The 15,049-nt window shown below is 52.9% G+C and overlaps 1 protein-coding gene and 1 non-coding gene across 8 annotated transcripts; both read left to right on the forward strand.

Annotated features, from left to right (window-relative positions):
• Nucleotides 1-219: 219 nt before the first annotated feature.
• LOC101936582 (zinc finger protein 501-like) lies at nucleotides 220-10,518 on the forward strand. Of its 7 annotated transcripts, none has more exons than XM_065564935.1 (6): nucleotides 495-634; nucleotides 1,512-1,739; nucleotides 2,886-2,992; nucleotides 4,604-4,730; nucleotides 5,338-5,451; nucleotides 5,826-10,518. In XM_065564935.1, the coding sequence occupies exons 4-6, from the start codon at nucleotides 4,604-4,606 to the stop codon at nucleotides 6,941-6,943; spliced, it is 1,359 nt and encodes a 452-aa protein (XP_065421007.1). In that variant the 5' UTR covers nucleotides 495-634; nucleotides 1,512-1,739; nucleotides 2,886-2,992; the 3' UTR covers nucleotides 6,944-10,518. The 7 variants fall into 7 exon arrangements, with proteins under 7 accessions (XP_065421005.1, XP_065421006.1, XP_065421010.1 ...); XM_065564936.1 differs by having other exon boundaries at nucleotides 1,512-1,651; nucleotides 2,888-2,992; XM_065564934.1 differs by lacking the exon at nucleotides 1,512-1,739 and having other exon boundaries at nucleotides 416-634; nucleotides 2,888-2,992.
• Nucleotides 10,519-14,610: 4,092 nt separating this feature from the next.
• On the forward strand, nucleotides 14,611-14,683 carry TRNAK-CUU (transfer RNA lysine (anticodon CUU)). Its single transcript has one exon. It is a non-coding gene; the product is annotated as a tRNA-Lys (tRNA).
• The last annotated feature ends 366 nt before the right edge of the window (nucleotides 14,684-15,049 follow it).

Below are 15,049 nucleotides of genomic sequence, written 5' to 3' on the forward strand. Positions count from 1 at the left end.
AGTGCTTCCTGTACCAGACTGTTACCAGGGCGGTCACACACGGAGTGTCATCAAGAAGCATGTCGCCTGCAGCTCCAAGCTATGGGCAGCCTCTCCAGGACCAGGACCCCCATCATCCCTGTGTCCATGTAGACAGGAACAATCCCCAGTCTCCATAGAAGCCCCCTTTTCTCCCCTCCCCGCGATATGGACGTCTCCTTTATCTAGTCACTGACGCAGTGGCTTCTATGCACGATGCCGCCTAATGCGGGGAGAAGCTGCCTGTGCCCAGGGGTGGTGGGACCCCAGGGGACAGGGTCTGGGGCAGGGGGGCTGCAGCGCGATAGGTTGATCGCTAGGACCCAGGAGCAGCTGGGAGGCGGCTCTGGGGGGAGCGATCGCTGGGCTCAGTCCCGGCAGCAGGAAGTGACTCGCAGCCGCTGCGGTGACTCTGGCTCCAGGCTCCCGGCGAGATCCCCGAGCCCCGGCGGCTGGTGCTGGGAGCCCGGAGCCCTGGCTGCAGCCGGGAGAGGGGAATCTCCAGCAGGGCCCTTCCCGCTGCTCCCCAGGAGCCTCTCCCAGGGCAGAGCCCCCAGCCCGGCCAGGCCCCTTCCCGGCCCGGCCCCTGCCCCAGGGGGCCCCGCTCGGAGGGAAGGTGAGAGAGACCCGCCCCCCGCCCCCGTCACCCCCGGGCTGCAGGGGGAGGTTTGGCCCCAGGCTGCTCCCAGCGGAGCTGGCTGCGATAACTGCCCTGGGCCCGGGAAAGCTGCCGCCAGCTCCCGGTGTGTGCGGGGGGGGGGAGCCAGCCCGGGCCGTGCTGGGGCAGCCACACGTGGGGGGAGCGGGAGGGGGGTGAAGGGGGGTAGGGGGAATTGAGGGGGGAACAGGCATGTGTGAGGCCAGGGGCAGGAGGGGGATGGATGGGGCAGGGGGAGGTGGCTTTAAGAGAGGGTTGATGGGGGCTTTAAGCGTTGCCCAGCCTGGTGGGGACTTTCTCCAGTGTCCGGAGCCTGCAGGTGAGGAGAGAGACGCGGGGGAAAGGACTGGGGCCGGGCAAGACAGTGACTCTGCGCAAAGGGCCCCTTTCAGGGACCAGCTGGTGAGTTTGTAGTAGAGGGACAGCGAGTGTCTGTAAGTCCCAGAGCTGCTGCCCTTGGTGACACCCCCAGGCTCACACTCCTGCTAGTAGACGAGTGTGGAGACAGTAAATAAGGAAGTGTTATTTACTCCTTCTCATAACACAAGAACTAGTGGTCACCCAATGAAATTAATAAGCAGCAGGTTTAAAACAAACAAAAGGAAGTATTTCTTCACACAACACACAATTAACCTGTGGAACTCCTTGCCAGAGGATGTTGTGCAGGCAGATGGTGTCCCTAGAAGCTGGGAATGGACAACAGGATGGATCACTTGATGATTACCTGTTCTGTTCATTCCCTCTGGGGCACCTGGCACTGGCCACTATCGGAAGACAGGATACTGGGCTAGATGGACCTTTGGTCTGACCCAGTATGGCTGCTCTTATGTTCTAGATGAAGTAGCTGATCTGTGTACTGGAGAGCAAATGTCCAGGGGAACAGGACAGTCACCAGTTGTCCCAGGCAGAGGGGAGGAGAGAAAAGGAAGGGGACAGGAAGGAAAAGAGAAGAACCTGAAAGGGGCAGCAGGAGCAGTAAGTGAGGAGGGAGGTTCCCAGCTCCCAGCCCTGCCCGGATCCATTCCCTGCATCACCCTTGGGCCGACTGACTCTCCTGGGAACAAGGGGAGGAGCTGACAAACGAAAAGCCAGTTCCTGCCCCAGTCGAGTCACTGCCACTGCGTGCTGGACGCTGCCCTTGGGGCCAACGTCAGGGGGAATCCACCAACGCAGCTCCTTTGATTCTGGTCTTTTCTAGTGTTTGGCTCAGACAGTCTGTTACTGAGGGGGGCAGAGTGGGGGCGATTTAAAAGTGTCTCAGGGGGTTCAGTGCTGGTGGGAGGGGCCAGGTCAGTGTTGTAATAGTGACTGAATGTTTTCCCAGCATGGCAGAGTCCAGAGTGTCTGTCTGTAGGGAGAGAGCCTGGGGGGAATCGGGGTGTGAAATGGACTCAAGCCCCTTCTGAAACCTCCCCCATCGCCCCTCTCGCCCTGACAGGCTGAGGAATCACATCCACGTTTTGCTCCAGATTGTCCCGTCTTCAGGAGACAGGGAAGGGAAATGGCTGTGATGAAGCCAGCTCAGGGAGTGGATTTTCAGGGCGCTGCAGGGGAGAGTTGTTGTAGAGAGGGAGGGGCAGGAAACCCAGGGTGAGGCAGGGAGGGGACAGGGTTTGACAAACCTGCGGGGGCATGATTAACCTGGGCATGATTTTCTGAACAGGCCCATTGGCGGGGGTGGGAGAGAAACATTCCCTCATTTCTGAAACAGGAAACGGCCCCCTGGGCAGGGCTGGGAAAACTGACCAGACTCCCAGTGCCAGAGTCTGAACCCACTAGCCAGAGGCTGCTGTGAAATTTTGATAAGTCCATAGATTCCAGAGACTGCTTTGATCATAGTCTGACCCACTGTATAACCCAGACCAGAGAAGTCCCCCAAAATAATTCCTAGAGCAGATGAATAACATCCAATCATGATTTAAAACTTGTCTGTGCTGGAGAATTAGTAAATTCTTCCAGTGGTGAATTACTCTCACCGTTATAAATGGACGCTTTATTTCCTGTCTGAATTTGTCTAGCTTCAGCTCCCAGCCCTTGGATTGTGTTATATCTTTCCCCACTAGACTGATGAGCTCATTATTCAATATTTGTTCTCAGTGTAGACTGCAATCAACTCACTCCGTAATCTTTTCTTTGTTTACCTAAATAGATAGAGCTCCTTGAGTCTATCACAATAGGGCTGGTTTTCTAATCCTTTGATCATTCTCCTAGCTCTTCTCTGAACCCTCTGCAATTTGTCAACATCCTTTTTGAACTGTCAGTACCAGAACTGGACACAGGAGTCCATCAGTGCCTGCACCAGTGACAAACACAGAGGTAAAATAACCTCTCTACTCCTACTCAAGATTCCTCTGTTTATACATCCAGTTGCATTAGCTCTTTTGGCCACATCATCACACTGGGAGCTCATGTTCCGCAGATTATCCACCATGGCTCCCGTAGAGTCACTGTTTCCCAGGACAGCGTCCCCCATCCTGGAAGTATGACCTACCGTCTTTGTTCCTAGATGTGTACGTTTACATTTAGTCATATTCAAATGCATATTTTTTTGCTTGCACCCAGTTTACCAAGTGATCCAAATTGCACTGAATCAGAGACCTGGCTTCTTCATTGTTTACCCATCCCCCAATTTTTGTGTCCTCTGCAAACCTGATCAGTGATGATTTTGTTTTCTTCCAGGTCATTTCTTAGAAATGTTAACTAGCGGAGGGCGAAGAACCAATCCCTGTGGGACCCCACTTGAAACATGCCCTCGATGTTGATTGTAAAATGTTGTAAAATGACATTTTGAGATCTATCCGTTAGCCAGTTTTTAATCCATGTAATGTGTGACATGTTAATTGTGTATCATTTGAGATTTTGATTCAAAATGTCATGCGGTATCAAGTCAAATACCTTACAGAAGTGTAACTAGATTATATCAGCACTATTACCCTTGTCAACCAAGCTTGTGATCTCATCAAAAAATGATCTCAAGTTAATTTGAAAGGATCTATTTTCCATAAACCCATGTTGAATTGCATTAATTACATTACCCTCCTTTAATTCTTTATTAATCGAGTCCTGCATCAGCTCCTCCATTATCTTGCCTGGGCTCAGTGTCAGGCTCACAGGCCTATAATTACCCATATCATCCTGTTTACCCTTTTAAAAATTGGCACATTAGCTTTATTCCAGTCTTGTGGAACTTCCTCAGCACTTGAAGACTTATTAAAAAATCAATATTAACGGTCTGGCAAGCTCCTCGGCCAGCTCTTTTAAAATTCTTGGATGCAAATTATCTGGATCTGCTAATTACAAAATGTCTAAAACATTAAAAAAAACAACAACATTAATGGAGATATCCCATCTCCTAGAACTGGAAGGGACCTTGAAAGGTCATTGAGTCCAGCCCCCTGCCTTCACTGGCAGGACCAAGTACTGATTTTGCCCAGATTCCCAAGTGGCCCCCTCAAGGTTTGAACTCACAACCCTGGGTTTAGCAGGCCAATGCTCAAACCACTGAGCTATCCTCCCCCCCCCCCCCGCTTTAGTGGCTTCTGTTAAACATCCTCATGAAATACTAGTGGAATGGAAAGAGTGTATATGATGAGACTGTATCGTCTGTTTTCCCCCCAAATACAAAAAGGAAGCTGTTGGGATTCCTGTCCCTGTCCCCTGCTCAGAGCTCTGCTTCCTGTATCAGCCTGTGGCTGGTAGGCATGTGGTAAATAAGAAGACTCTGCCTTCCTCCAGCTGCTGGGGGGACAAGGCACTCTCACCTTCTCCCCACCTCCTGAAGCCTCCTGGCTGTTCTGAGCGGGGCGGGGGTGGGATTCTGCTACTCTGGTCCTCCAAGAGCTTCTGTTTCTTTGCCTTCCTCTTATGTGAGTAGTGAGAAAGTGGCTGGGGCAACAGGTGCTAAGCGGGGGACTCTTGTTGTTTCAGATGCCGGTGACCTTCGAGGATGTGGCTGTGTATTTCACCCAGGCGCAGGGGGCTCTGTTGGACCCCACTCAGAAAGCCCTCTACAGGGACGTCATGCAGGAGAACTATGAGACAGTGACCTCGCTGGGTAAGGGATTCCTGTCCTCTCAGCTATTAGAAGCCGTGGGGTCTGCATTTCTGACTCTGGTCAGGTTCTTCCCTGGTCAGTTAGATTAGAGGGGAATGGGTCCCATAGTCCACAGCTCCAGCGTGAGAGAGACTTGCATCTCTATCCCCTCCAAAGCGGTCAGGGAGTCGTAAACCTAACGGACGTGCTAATTCATCCCCATCCCTCCAGCTTTCAAGGGGGCAGAAGCCATGTATTGTCCTATCTCTATTAACTCTAACTCACATGCAGAATCCCTGTTGCTCTCCTTTCCCAGGACTAGTTCCATCCATGGGGAGGGCTTTGGAGGTTTAGAACTAGGCAGGGGTTTAACCCAAGAGCTGTGTCTGCATCAGCGAATCCCCCAGAGTGCACAGACCCTGGAAACTCCTAGTAAGGGGATGGTCTCCCACCCCCAATGTCTGCTTCTCTCAAGGGGGCTCAGTGATCATGCTCCCATCTGTTCAGATTAGTCATGCTCCCAGCACAGCGCGTGGGGCTAGGTTAAACTCAGGGAATGTTCCTTGTGACAGATACTCTCCCAGTACTCCACGCACCCTGATCTTGTCTGATTTCACCCTCTGAGCAGGATTTCCCATTCCTAAACCTGAGCTGATCGCCTGGCTGGAACGAGGGGAAGAGCCGTGGGTCCCAGATCTCCAGGCCTCTGAGAAAAAGGAGGTCATGCGAGTCATCCACACAGGTGAGGCATCGGTGAAACGGACATAGAAACTGTGTGGTGAGTGAAGGAAAAAGTCGAGACTCCCAAAGATGTGCTGTGAACGAGCTCCTCCAGGTCTGCCCCATCTCACCCAGGTCAGGGCTGTAATTGACAAGTCGTGCCTCACCATGACAGATATCACTCACGGCTTCCCACCCATCCTTTTGCTGTATGCAGGTTCCTCCCCAGCTTTACTCCTCTGTGAGTGTTTGGATGGGATGTGGAGGCAGAATTCAATTTCTCAGTCTCCCCAGCAGTTACTGTGTTGTGTTTTCTCTCTTTGCTATTCCCCTTTCTGTCCTTTCTCCCCGGCACAGACAGTGACTCCTGTCTGGATTTTCTCTCTCTCCCAACAGGTGATGAGACCGTGAGTGAGAACAAGAAGGTGAATTGGCAGGTGGAACCAGAGACGGCCTTTTTGAGAGGAGCTGAAGGGAATTTTTCCCAATGCTTGGAACAGGGAGAAGCCTGGGGAAATCGGGGTGGGTCAGAGAGGCAGCTGGGAAACCAGCCAAGGAAGAAAGTGGATGAATCAATTCAAGGTGGGGGAGGATGCACAGATCCCAAGGAAACCACCGCCCAGCAGACAAATCCCAAGGACGAGAAACCCTACAAATGCCTCGACTGTGGGAAAAGCTTCAGTATAAGAACGAACCTTATTACGCATTGGAAAAACCACACTGGAGAGAAGCCCTATAAATGCTTGGACTGCGGGAAAAGTTTCCGTCAGAGCTCACACCTTATTACCCATCAGAGACTGCACACAGGAGAAAGACCCTATAAATGCCTAGAGTGTGGGAAAAGTTTCAATGTGAGATCGGCTCTTATTGCACATCAGAGAACGCACACGGGAGAGAAACCCTATAAGTGCCTGGACTGTGGGAAAAGCTTCAATGTGAGATCAGCCGTTATTAGACATCAGAGAATCCACACGGGAGAGAAACCTTATAAATGCTTGGACTGTGGGAAAAGTTTTAGTCAGAGCTCCAGCCTCACTAAACATCGGAGAACCCACACGGGTGAGCGACCCTATAACTGCCTTGTGTGTGGGAAAAGTTTTAGCGACAGCTCGTCTCTTATTAAACATGGGAGAACCCACACGGGAGAGAGACCCTATAAATGCCTGGACTGTGAGAAATGTTTCAATCTGCGATCAGCTCTTCTTGCACATCAACGAACCCACACGGGAGAGAAACCCCATAAATGCCTGGACTGTGGGAAAAGCTTCAGTCAGAGCTCAAACCTTGTTACGCATCAGAGAACCCACACGGGGGATAAACCCTATAAATGCCTCCACTGTGGGAAACGGTTTAACGTCAGTTCAGCCGTTATTACACATCAGAGAATCCACACGGGAGAGAAACCCTATAAATGCCTGGACTGTGGGAAAAGCTTCAGTCACAGCTCAAACCTCACTAAACATCAGGGAATTCATGAGGGAGAGAGAACCTGTAAGTGGGACATGTTTCAATAGGAAGTCAACCCTTAATACTCATCAGGAGACCCCAGCATGGGAGAGAGACCCCAGAAGTGTCTGTTGAGGGAAAAGTTCCATTCAGAGATCAGCCCTTGTTACGCATCAGACAATCCACAAAATAGAGAAACCCCATAAATGCTTGGACTGTGGGAAAAGCTTCAATAACAGCTCAGGCCTTACTTAATACTGGAGAACCCACATGAGAGAGAAAAACCTTGAATGTGGGGCAAGCTTCCCTTAGTATCTGGCAACAGCAAATCCGCGCAGGGAAGAAACTGCTGAGATGTCGTTAGCAAGGAAAATGCTCCAAGTGGAGCCAACACCATGTCAGACATCAGAGACTCCTCCGCACATGGGAGAAATTCTCTGAGTGCCCTAACTAGGGCTGGCCATGGTGACAAACCCATTTCCTCGTTCCCACACACATCAGGGGCATTTGGCTCCCAAGGATCCATCAGCTGCTGAGCATCAGCTGGTCCGTGACCCTCTGGCTCTGCCAGGTCTAAGCAAACCCCAGACAGAGGAGAAGCCCCCATCAGCCCCTCCTCCTGGCTGCAGCCCTGTCTGCTGAGCTGATGGGCCACAGGTGGGGGAAGGGAAAGAGAGAAACTCCTCCAGCCGCTCCCTCTGCCTGGCTGAACATCCCCCCTCTCCCTTCCCCTCCCAGCTGGGATCCCCCTGCCATGGAGATGAGGAGAAGGACACTTGAGCCAGGCCCCACCTTCACTCTACACACCTGTCCCTACCCCTGAACTTCCCCAGCCCCTAGGCTGGGCTCCCCCACTTACCTGGGGTTGTTCCCTGCAGGGGGAGTATCCTGGGAGGAGTTACCAACCCCCCTCCCCAAATTACCCGGGGCACTGGGCTCTGGGGATCAAACGTTAAGGGACCAGGGCAATGGGTTGTGGGGAGGAAACTGGGGATTGAATGGCTGGGGCTGGTGGAGCTGGGAAGCAGGGGGAGCTGGGTGCTGGGCTATCGAGTGTTTGGAGCTCCTGGGATAAGAGGTGAGGGAGAGCCCAGGGGCAGAGAGGTGCTGCCTCATCACTCACCCCCTCTGCCCATCTCCCTGCCCCCGCTGCATACAGATAGCGCCACTGATTCCCACAGGGCCTTTTGTGGGAGGCCTGGAGATCCCACCGCTGCCTCCGCAGCTTCAGCCTCTGAACCTCCGTCTGTGGTCTGGATCAGCCAGCTCGTCTCCTCTGACCCTCCCCTACTCATCCTACTCTAGACTGAGCCTGAGCACCTAATTCATTCTGATCCTCACCATTAGCAGAGTGACAGTCACTGAGTTCCCCCTTTGGGTGTAGATTCTCTCGCTCCCAGCTATTCTCACCTCGATCCAGGCCGTGCCGGCAAGCATTTCTTTTTGTACATTTTCTCTCTTACAGACGAGAATTAAATGGATTCTAGAAGAGTTGGAGCAAGGGTAGTAAAAGGCAGTGTTTTAGGTTCTGTGCTGTTTGAGAGCGATGGCGTGAGTCTGAGGGATTCCCTCCTTCCCCAGTCACTGTCACGCTCCATCCTTGATGCAGCAGCCTCTGTCCAAGCCTTGGAGAATTTTATCCTGTCCCCATTCTACTCCTCCACCTCCCAAAGTGTCGCTTACCACAGTGTCCCTGGCTCTCCATGCATAGGAATCACACTTTGATCCTAAATTAGGCTCCTGGAGGTGAAAGTGTCACCGACCTGGGCTGGGGTTGCGGGAGGCTACAGTTCTGAGGCTTCTGAGCTTTAATCCCTGTTTTCATCTATCGGTAAAGTGGCTTCTGGGCTTTTCACAGCCAAGTACAGATCATTTGTCGAGGGGAAGGTTTTGATTTTATTTATTTTTTTCTGTTTCGTTGTGAGGATGCTAAAATTTTGTAACTAACAACCGAATAGTGAGGAGGCGCTGAGGGAAGCAGGGTTAGCCAGCTCAGAAGAAAATGTGTCAATTTGTTCTCCTGATTGTGAATCTGAAGATTCTCTGGGATTTCACTTTCTGAATGTAAAAGTGTTTCGTAGCCCACCCTCTATCGTGGGGTTTCCTTTCCTGAAGGTGTTGGGTCACATACTTTGATATTAGTTTGGTTTGATAGGATGTAGCTCAGGTGTATTGGAGACGTGATGAGGCAAATGAATATTTGCCAGAATAGTCCTTTCCTATTTTAGTTTCACCTCTACCCCATCGTGAGATTTTCATGTGGTTTGAACAATGCCAATTGTCAATATGTATTGGCACAAACAGGGTGAGTGCTAGATTTACCCTCCCAGAGGCAGAGACTGAAATGGAGAAGGAAGTTACTGCCTGATCCCTGCAACAATGCAAGATACAGTTGGGAGGGGGATGGAGTGGGAGGTGAGGGGTACAGAGCTGGAAAACTACACATTTTGCTGTTGACAACCAGACAGCCAATGCTGAGAACTGTGAGCTTGCTGCAGCGGGGCTAGAGAAGGACAGGAAATGTCCTATGATTGCCATGGGAAGACACCCCTGAAATCTAAAGGGCTATGAATGACGCCCCAAGAGGAGAGGTGGGGAGAGGGCAGTGTCTCCTCATTGCTGAGAGGATGAGGCTGGGCAGATGCAAGAAGGAAGCTGGGGAAGTCACGAGGCCTGAGCTCCCCGGAAGCCAGGCTGACCCCTATCAATGAGGCCAGAGGGAGAGGAGGACCCTGAAATTTTAGCTCCCCCCCATCCACTGCAGAGTCCTGGGTGCAAATGAGAGAACCCCACGTGCCCCACACTGCATCCCTTGAACCTGAGCTCGTGGGGTTTCCTGCTCTCCGAGCATTTGCTGTTGTCAGGGCCGGCTCCAGGCACCAGCCCACCAAGCTTGTGCTTGGGGCGGCACCTGGAGGGGGGCAGCATGGTGCTCCGGCTCTGGCCGCCGGGGAGAGTGGAGCCGCAGTGGGCTCGCCGCCCTCCCCCGGCACTCTGGCCGCCGGGGAGAGCGGGGCCACGACTGGGCTCACTGCCCTCCCCGCGGCGCTCCGGCCGCCGGGGAGAGCGGAGCTGCAGTGGGCTCGCCGCCCTCCCCCAGCGCTGCGGCAGGCTCGCCACCCTCCCCCCGGTGCTCTGGCCGCTGGGGAGAGTAGAGCCCCGTCCGGGCTCTCCGCCCTACTCCCGGCGCTCTGGACGCCGGGGAGAGCGAAGCCCCGGCCGGGCTCTCTGCCCTCCTCCTGGGGCTCCAGCTGCCAGCGGAACCGCGGCGGGCTCGCCACCCTCCTCCAAGCGCTCCGGCCGGTTGGGGAGAGCGGCGTGCGGCCGGGCTTGGCGCCCTCCCCTGCTGCGCTCCAGGGGGGTGGCGGCGGGAGGCTTTTTTGCCTGGGGCGGCAAAAAAGCCAGAGCTGGCCCTGGATCTTGTGACTGGATCCCGGCATCTCTCGCGGACTGTCTGTGCTTTTCAACCAGCTTTAACTTGTTTCTCTTTCCCTGGTGCCCGCGGGAGCTGGGAGCAGCACAGTGCTGGTCTGGGACAGAAATGCACTGCGCTGAGCTGGGCTCCAGGCCCTGGCTGGGGAGGTGGGTTTAGCTTGAATTTCTCATTTGGAAATAATAAAGCAGAACATAGTTTCTCAACCTCTCAGCGTCTCTTGTCGTGAATAATGAATCAAGATGGGCTTTCATGGAAGCCTCTTGGAGGTGTTATTTCTCTTTCCCTGAGCACCACAGACCGCAGATGCCAAAGCAGCCAGCTCTGTGGGATTTCAGACTCTTCTATGGGTCTGTGGGGAAAATCCATCTGGTTGTCCTGTCCCATTCACCCGCCTTCTGCGGAAGAAGAGTCAGTCAGGCTGGGGAGGCATGTTTTTTTTTTTGAACCTCTGTGGAGCAGTGATAGAGAGGAGTCATGATAACCTGTTCTTTAAAGTGGTTCTCAACCAAGGGTACATGTATCCCTGGGATTACACAGAGGTGTTCCAGGGGGTACATCAACTCATCTAGATATTTGCCCAGTTTTACAATACAGGTCTGTCGTATCTTACACGCATTTAACATGCGCGATTTCAGCTTTATGCAGTCGGCAAGAACAAAAACAAAACCAAAAAAAAGAAAAATAACAATTTTAATACTGTACCTGTAGTGTGGGCGATTCCGCCCGCCATTGCACTCAATGTAATTTTGACTATACGCGGTTTTCGCTTCGATTCATTTTATAAGGATATGGTAACGATGAGAAAGGAGGTAATTGTTCAGTAACAGTGGGGCTGTGACGCTTGTATTGTTATGTCTGATTTTGTAAGCAAGTCGTTTTTAAGTGAGGTGGAACTTGGGGGTACGCAAAACAAATCAGCCTCCGGAAAGGGGTACAGTCATCTGGAAAGGTTGAGAGCCGCTGCCTTAAAACACCTTGAAATCCACCAATGAAAAGTGCTGTCTGAGAGCCAGGTATTCCTCTGATTTATTTTTGGCCATGCAAAGTGAGGCCCTGCACTCAGTGCAATGCCGTTTGGATGCAACGCAATAGCTTTTGATGGCTGCACCTGATCAGTGCTAACATTTCTGGATGTGTTCCAGGCAGCCCTCGGGAGAAGGCTGCTGAGTTTGGTGAACGTCGGAAAATTCTGAGGGATAATGGCGGATGCATGGGGCTCTCCAGGCATCTGGTCCCTAGCCCCCTCTGCTTCAACCAGTTCTGCAGTTGTCAAATGTCTGGTACTTGGCTGCCACTGAGCCCTGGAGGGCCAAAACGATGGTGATGTTGCAATACCTAACATTTAGGTGTCTAGAAAAATCACTGAAACAACCCTGGGATCCAGAAAGGCTGAATTAGTCAGCTAGGCTCCTTGTACCGTGCATGGGGAAACCGAGGCACTTAAGGATGGAATCTACAAAAGCCAGCATGCTAGGCAGGAAGCTTCCTAAACTAGGTGATGAGAGATACTGATATGGGGAGGAGGGGTCCCTTAGTCTCTCCTGAAGAACCTGTCACACTTTGCAGCAGTCATTACAGAATCCTTGGGAAAGGATTGGGCCTCCCAGGCAGGTGCCCCGACCCCCAGACTGCAGAGTCGATCTCTCGCTGTGGCGCAGTGAACGTTCCATCTGGGCCGGGCACGGCACAGAGGGGCCTTTGATGAAGGTCTCCCCAGCACAGACCCTGCTGGGGGAGCAGCAGCTGCTCAGTGTCCGCTCCCCGATCCCAATGGAGGAGGCAGCAGCTCATGACCCAGGACACAAAACAGAGACAGATGGAGCGCAACCTCCTCTCTCTGAGCAGGGACACAACAGCTACTGAATAGCTGCCCCCACCTCTCTTCCTGCCAGACCCCCAACCTGGGAGGGGATCAAGTGTAGTTAGGGTTGGATTAAGGCATAGGCTATTTGCTACCCCCATCCCAGGTGATAGGGAAAGGCAGAGGTAGCACATTATAATAGGTGGACCCTTAGCCATTATAATTTGCTGCCCCAGACGAGCAGATGGAGAAAGCTGAGAGAGGAAATTATGATGGGAAAGCCCCCCATCCGTCACAATACGGTACCCCTGGACCAGAGGATGGGGAAAGGCAGACACAGCAAATTGTGACAGGGCAGCAAAAGCGATCAGCAGCAAATGGTGCTGGCAGCTGTTCGCAGCGTGACCCTGGCTGGGGTCTGGGAGATCCCAAACCCGGCAGCTGTCACTTTCCATCTAAATCCCGTAAGGGAGAGTGTGTCCTGGACACACTCAGGAGGGAGAGGGAGGATCCTGCACAAAATCTCTTTTCCAAAGCAAATAGCCCAACCTCTGGGTCATTTTCTTTCCCTTTTTTCCTTCGAGGCAAAGGAAAATGCATGGAATATAGGTAAATAATGACTAAAAAGCAACTGTATTATATGTTGAGTCTTTGCCCCGCCCTTTGCTGTTTTGAGCTAAACCTCTGACTCCCAGAAGCTGGGAATGGGCGATGGGATGGATCACTTGATTACCTGTTCTGTTCATTCCCTCTGGGGCACTTGGCATTGGCCACTGTTGGAAGCACGGGTCACGGGTGCTGGGAAAGGGGAGGGGCATGGCCCTCCCACTTTTTGAAAATGGATCGGCCTGGCCTATCCACTTTTCACCATGGCCCCTGGAGACCTCGCCCCCCTGGCCAGGCTAACAGCATCATGCTACAGACCCTCCACCTGCATGGGGTGAGGGGGCCAAGAGTAGCTCCTGACCCGTGTCCTTGCCCTCCAGGTCCCCCACCCAGGGCAGGTGGAGGATCGCTTGCTCCTCACAGCTGCCCGGCTGCGTGGTCTTACCATGGCCAGGCTGCAGCTCTGAGGCCCGGTTCCCCAGCCAGAGCCAGGTTGGGGTAAGAACCGCGCTGGTAGCTGTGGGGGGCCGCGAACACTCCACCTACCCTGCATGGTGGGGCCTGCACGGCGGGGATACGGCCCAAAGCTGCTCTTGGTGCCCCCATCCCAGTGGGTGGAGGGTCTGCAGCTCCCAGCCCACTCTGGCTTCCAGCTTGGCCGGGGTCAGAGCCTTGGGCGGAAGGGATGGTGCCATGGAGGGGGCGGGGGCCCCTGGTCCTCCTCTTTTTGGCAGGCTCCTCTGCCCCGGTCAGAAGACCAGGATATTGGGCTAGATCAGGTGTGGGCAAACTTTTTGACCTGAGGGCCACATCTGGGTGGGGAAATTGCATGCAGAGCCATGAATGTAGGTCTGGGGCAGGGGGCTGGGGTGCGGGAGGGAGTGCGGAGTGTGGGAGGGGGTGCGGTGTGCAGGAAGGGACTCAGAGCAAAGGGTGCGGGGTGCAGGAGGGGGCTAAGGGCAGGGGGTTGGGGTGCAGGAGGTGGCTCAGGGCAGGGGTCTGGGGTGCAGGCTTTGCCCCAGCGCCGCTTATGTTGAGCGGCTCCAGGGAGGCAGCGGCATGCAGTGGGGCTAAGGCAGGCTCCCTGCCTGCCCTGGCCCTGCGCCGCTCCCAGAAGTGGCCAGCATGTCAGGCAATGACTCCTGGGGGTGGGGTGGGGCAGGTGGCTCCACCGTGCACTGCCCTCGCCTGTGAGTACCACCCCCGAAGCTCCCATTGGCCGCGGTTCCCCAGCCGTAGTTCACCCTTCCCTGGGCTAGATGGAATATCGGTCTGACCCAGTGTGGCTGTTCATAAGAACATAAGAATGGCCATACTGGGCCAGACCAAAGGTCCATCTAACCCAGTATCCTGTCTTCCGACAGTGGCCACTGTCAGGTGCTTCAGAGGGAATGAACAGAACAAGTAGTCATCAAGTGATCCATTCCCAGCTTCTGGCAAACAGAGTCTAGGGACACCATCCCTGTCCATCCTGGCTAATAGCCATTGATGGACCTATCCTTCATTAACTTATCTAGTTCTTTTTTGAACCATTATAGTCTTGGCCTGCACAACATCCTCTGGCAAAGAGTTCCACAGGCTGACTGTGTGGTGGGTGATGAAATACTTCCTTTTGTTTCTTACGTTTTGCTGAAGTTTCTTGTTTCCTTTGCTCTTATCTTCTGTTCGTAATTCCCCCATCTCTTTGCATCTATTACTTTGCATCCTGTGGCTTGACATTCTGGGGTTCCCAGAAGGTGGTTAACTCTGGAAAAGGAGCCTGTTGGATCTTAGGAAGCTTCCCTGGGATTAGTTCAACACAGGGCTAGAAAGCTAGCAAGACAGAAATAGCAACTTAAGAAACATAGCTGTAGGTCTATTCCACAGGCTTGAATTAAAATATTGCATAAGCAGCCCGGCTAGCTCAGTCGGTAGAGCATGAGACTCTTAATCTCAGGGTCGTGGGTTCGAGCCCCACGTTGGGCGAAGCGAGTTTTTTTGTTTTTGTTTTAAAGTGCAAGGTGTTTTAACCATATCTTCCCTGGAAATAAATGTCTGTCTGTAAAAATGGCTGTAGCAAAGAGAGAGAGAGAGAGACGCCAGATGCCAGTTCCTGCTCCAGGAGTAATGGCACCCTCTTTCTTACAATCAAAAGATAATATTCTGATCTCCTCTTCTTTCTTTTTCTGTCTCAGCTAGAAGAGAAAAACAGTCTAGATGCAATTCCCTGTCATCTTTTGTCTCAGTTGACTGGGTTGATTATTAAGGGGGATTGCTCTGGAGACGGACAAACAGCTGATGGATAATTTGAATCACAAGAAAAGGTTCAGCAACAAAATTAGCAAATATGAT

Source organism: Chrysemys picta, chromosome 12 (genome assembly GCF_011386835.1).
Source record: "Chrysemys picta bellii isolate R12L10 chromosome 12, ASM1138683v2, whole genome shotgun sequence".
Taxonomy (NCBI): domain Eukaryota; kingdom Metazoa; phylum Chordata; order Testudines; family Emydidae; genus Chrysemys; species Chrysemys picta.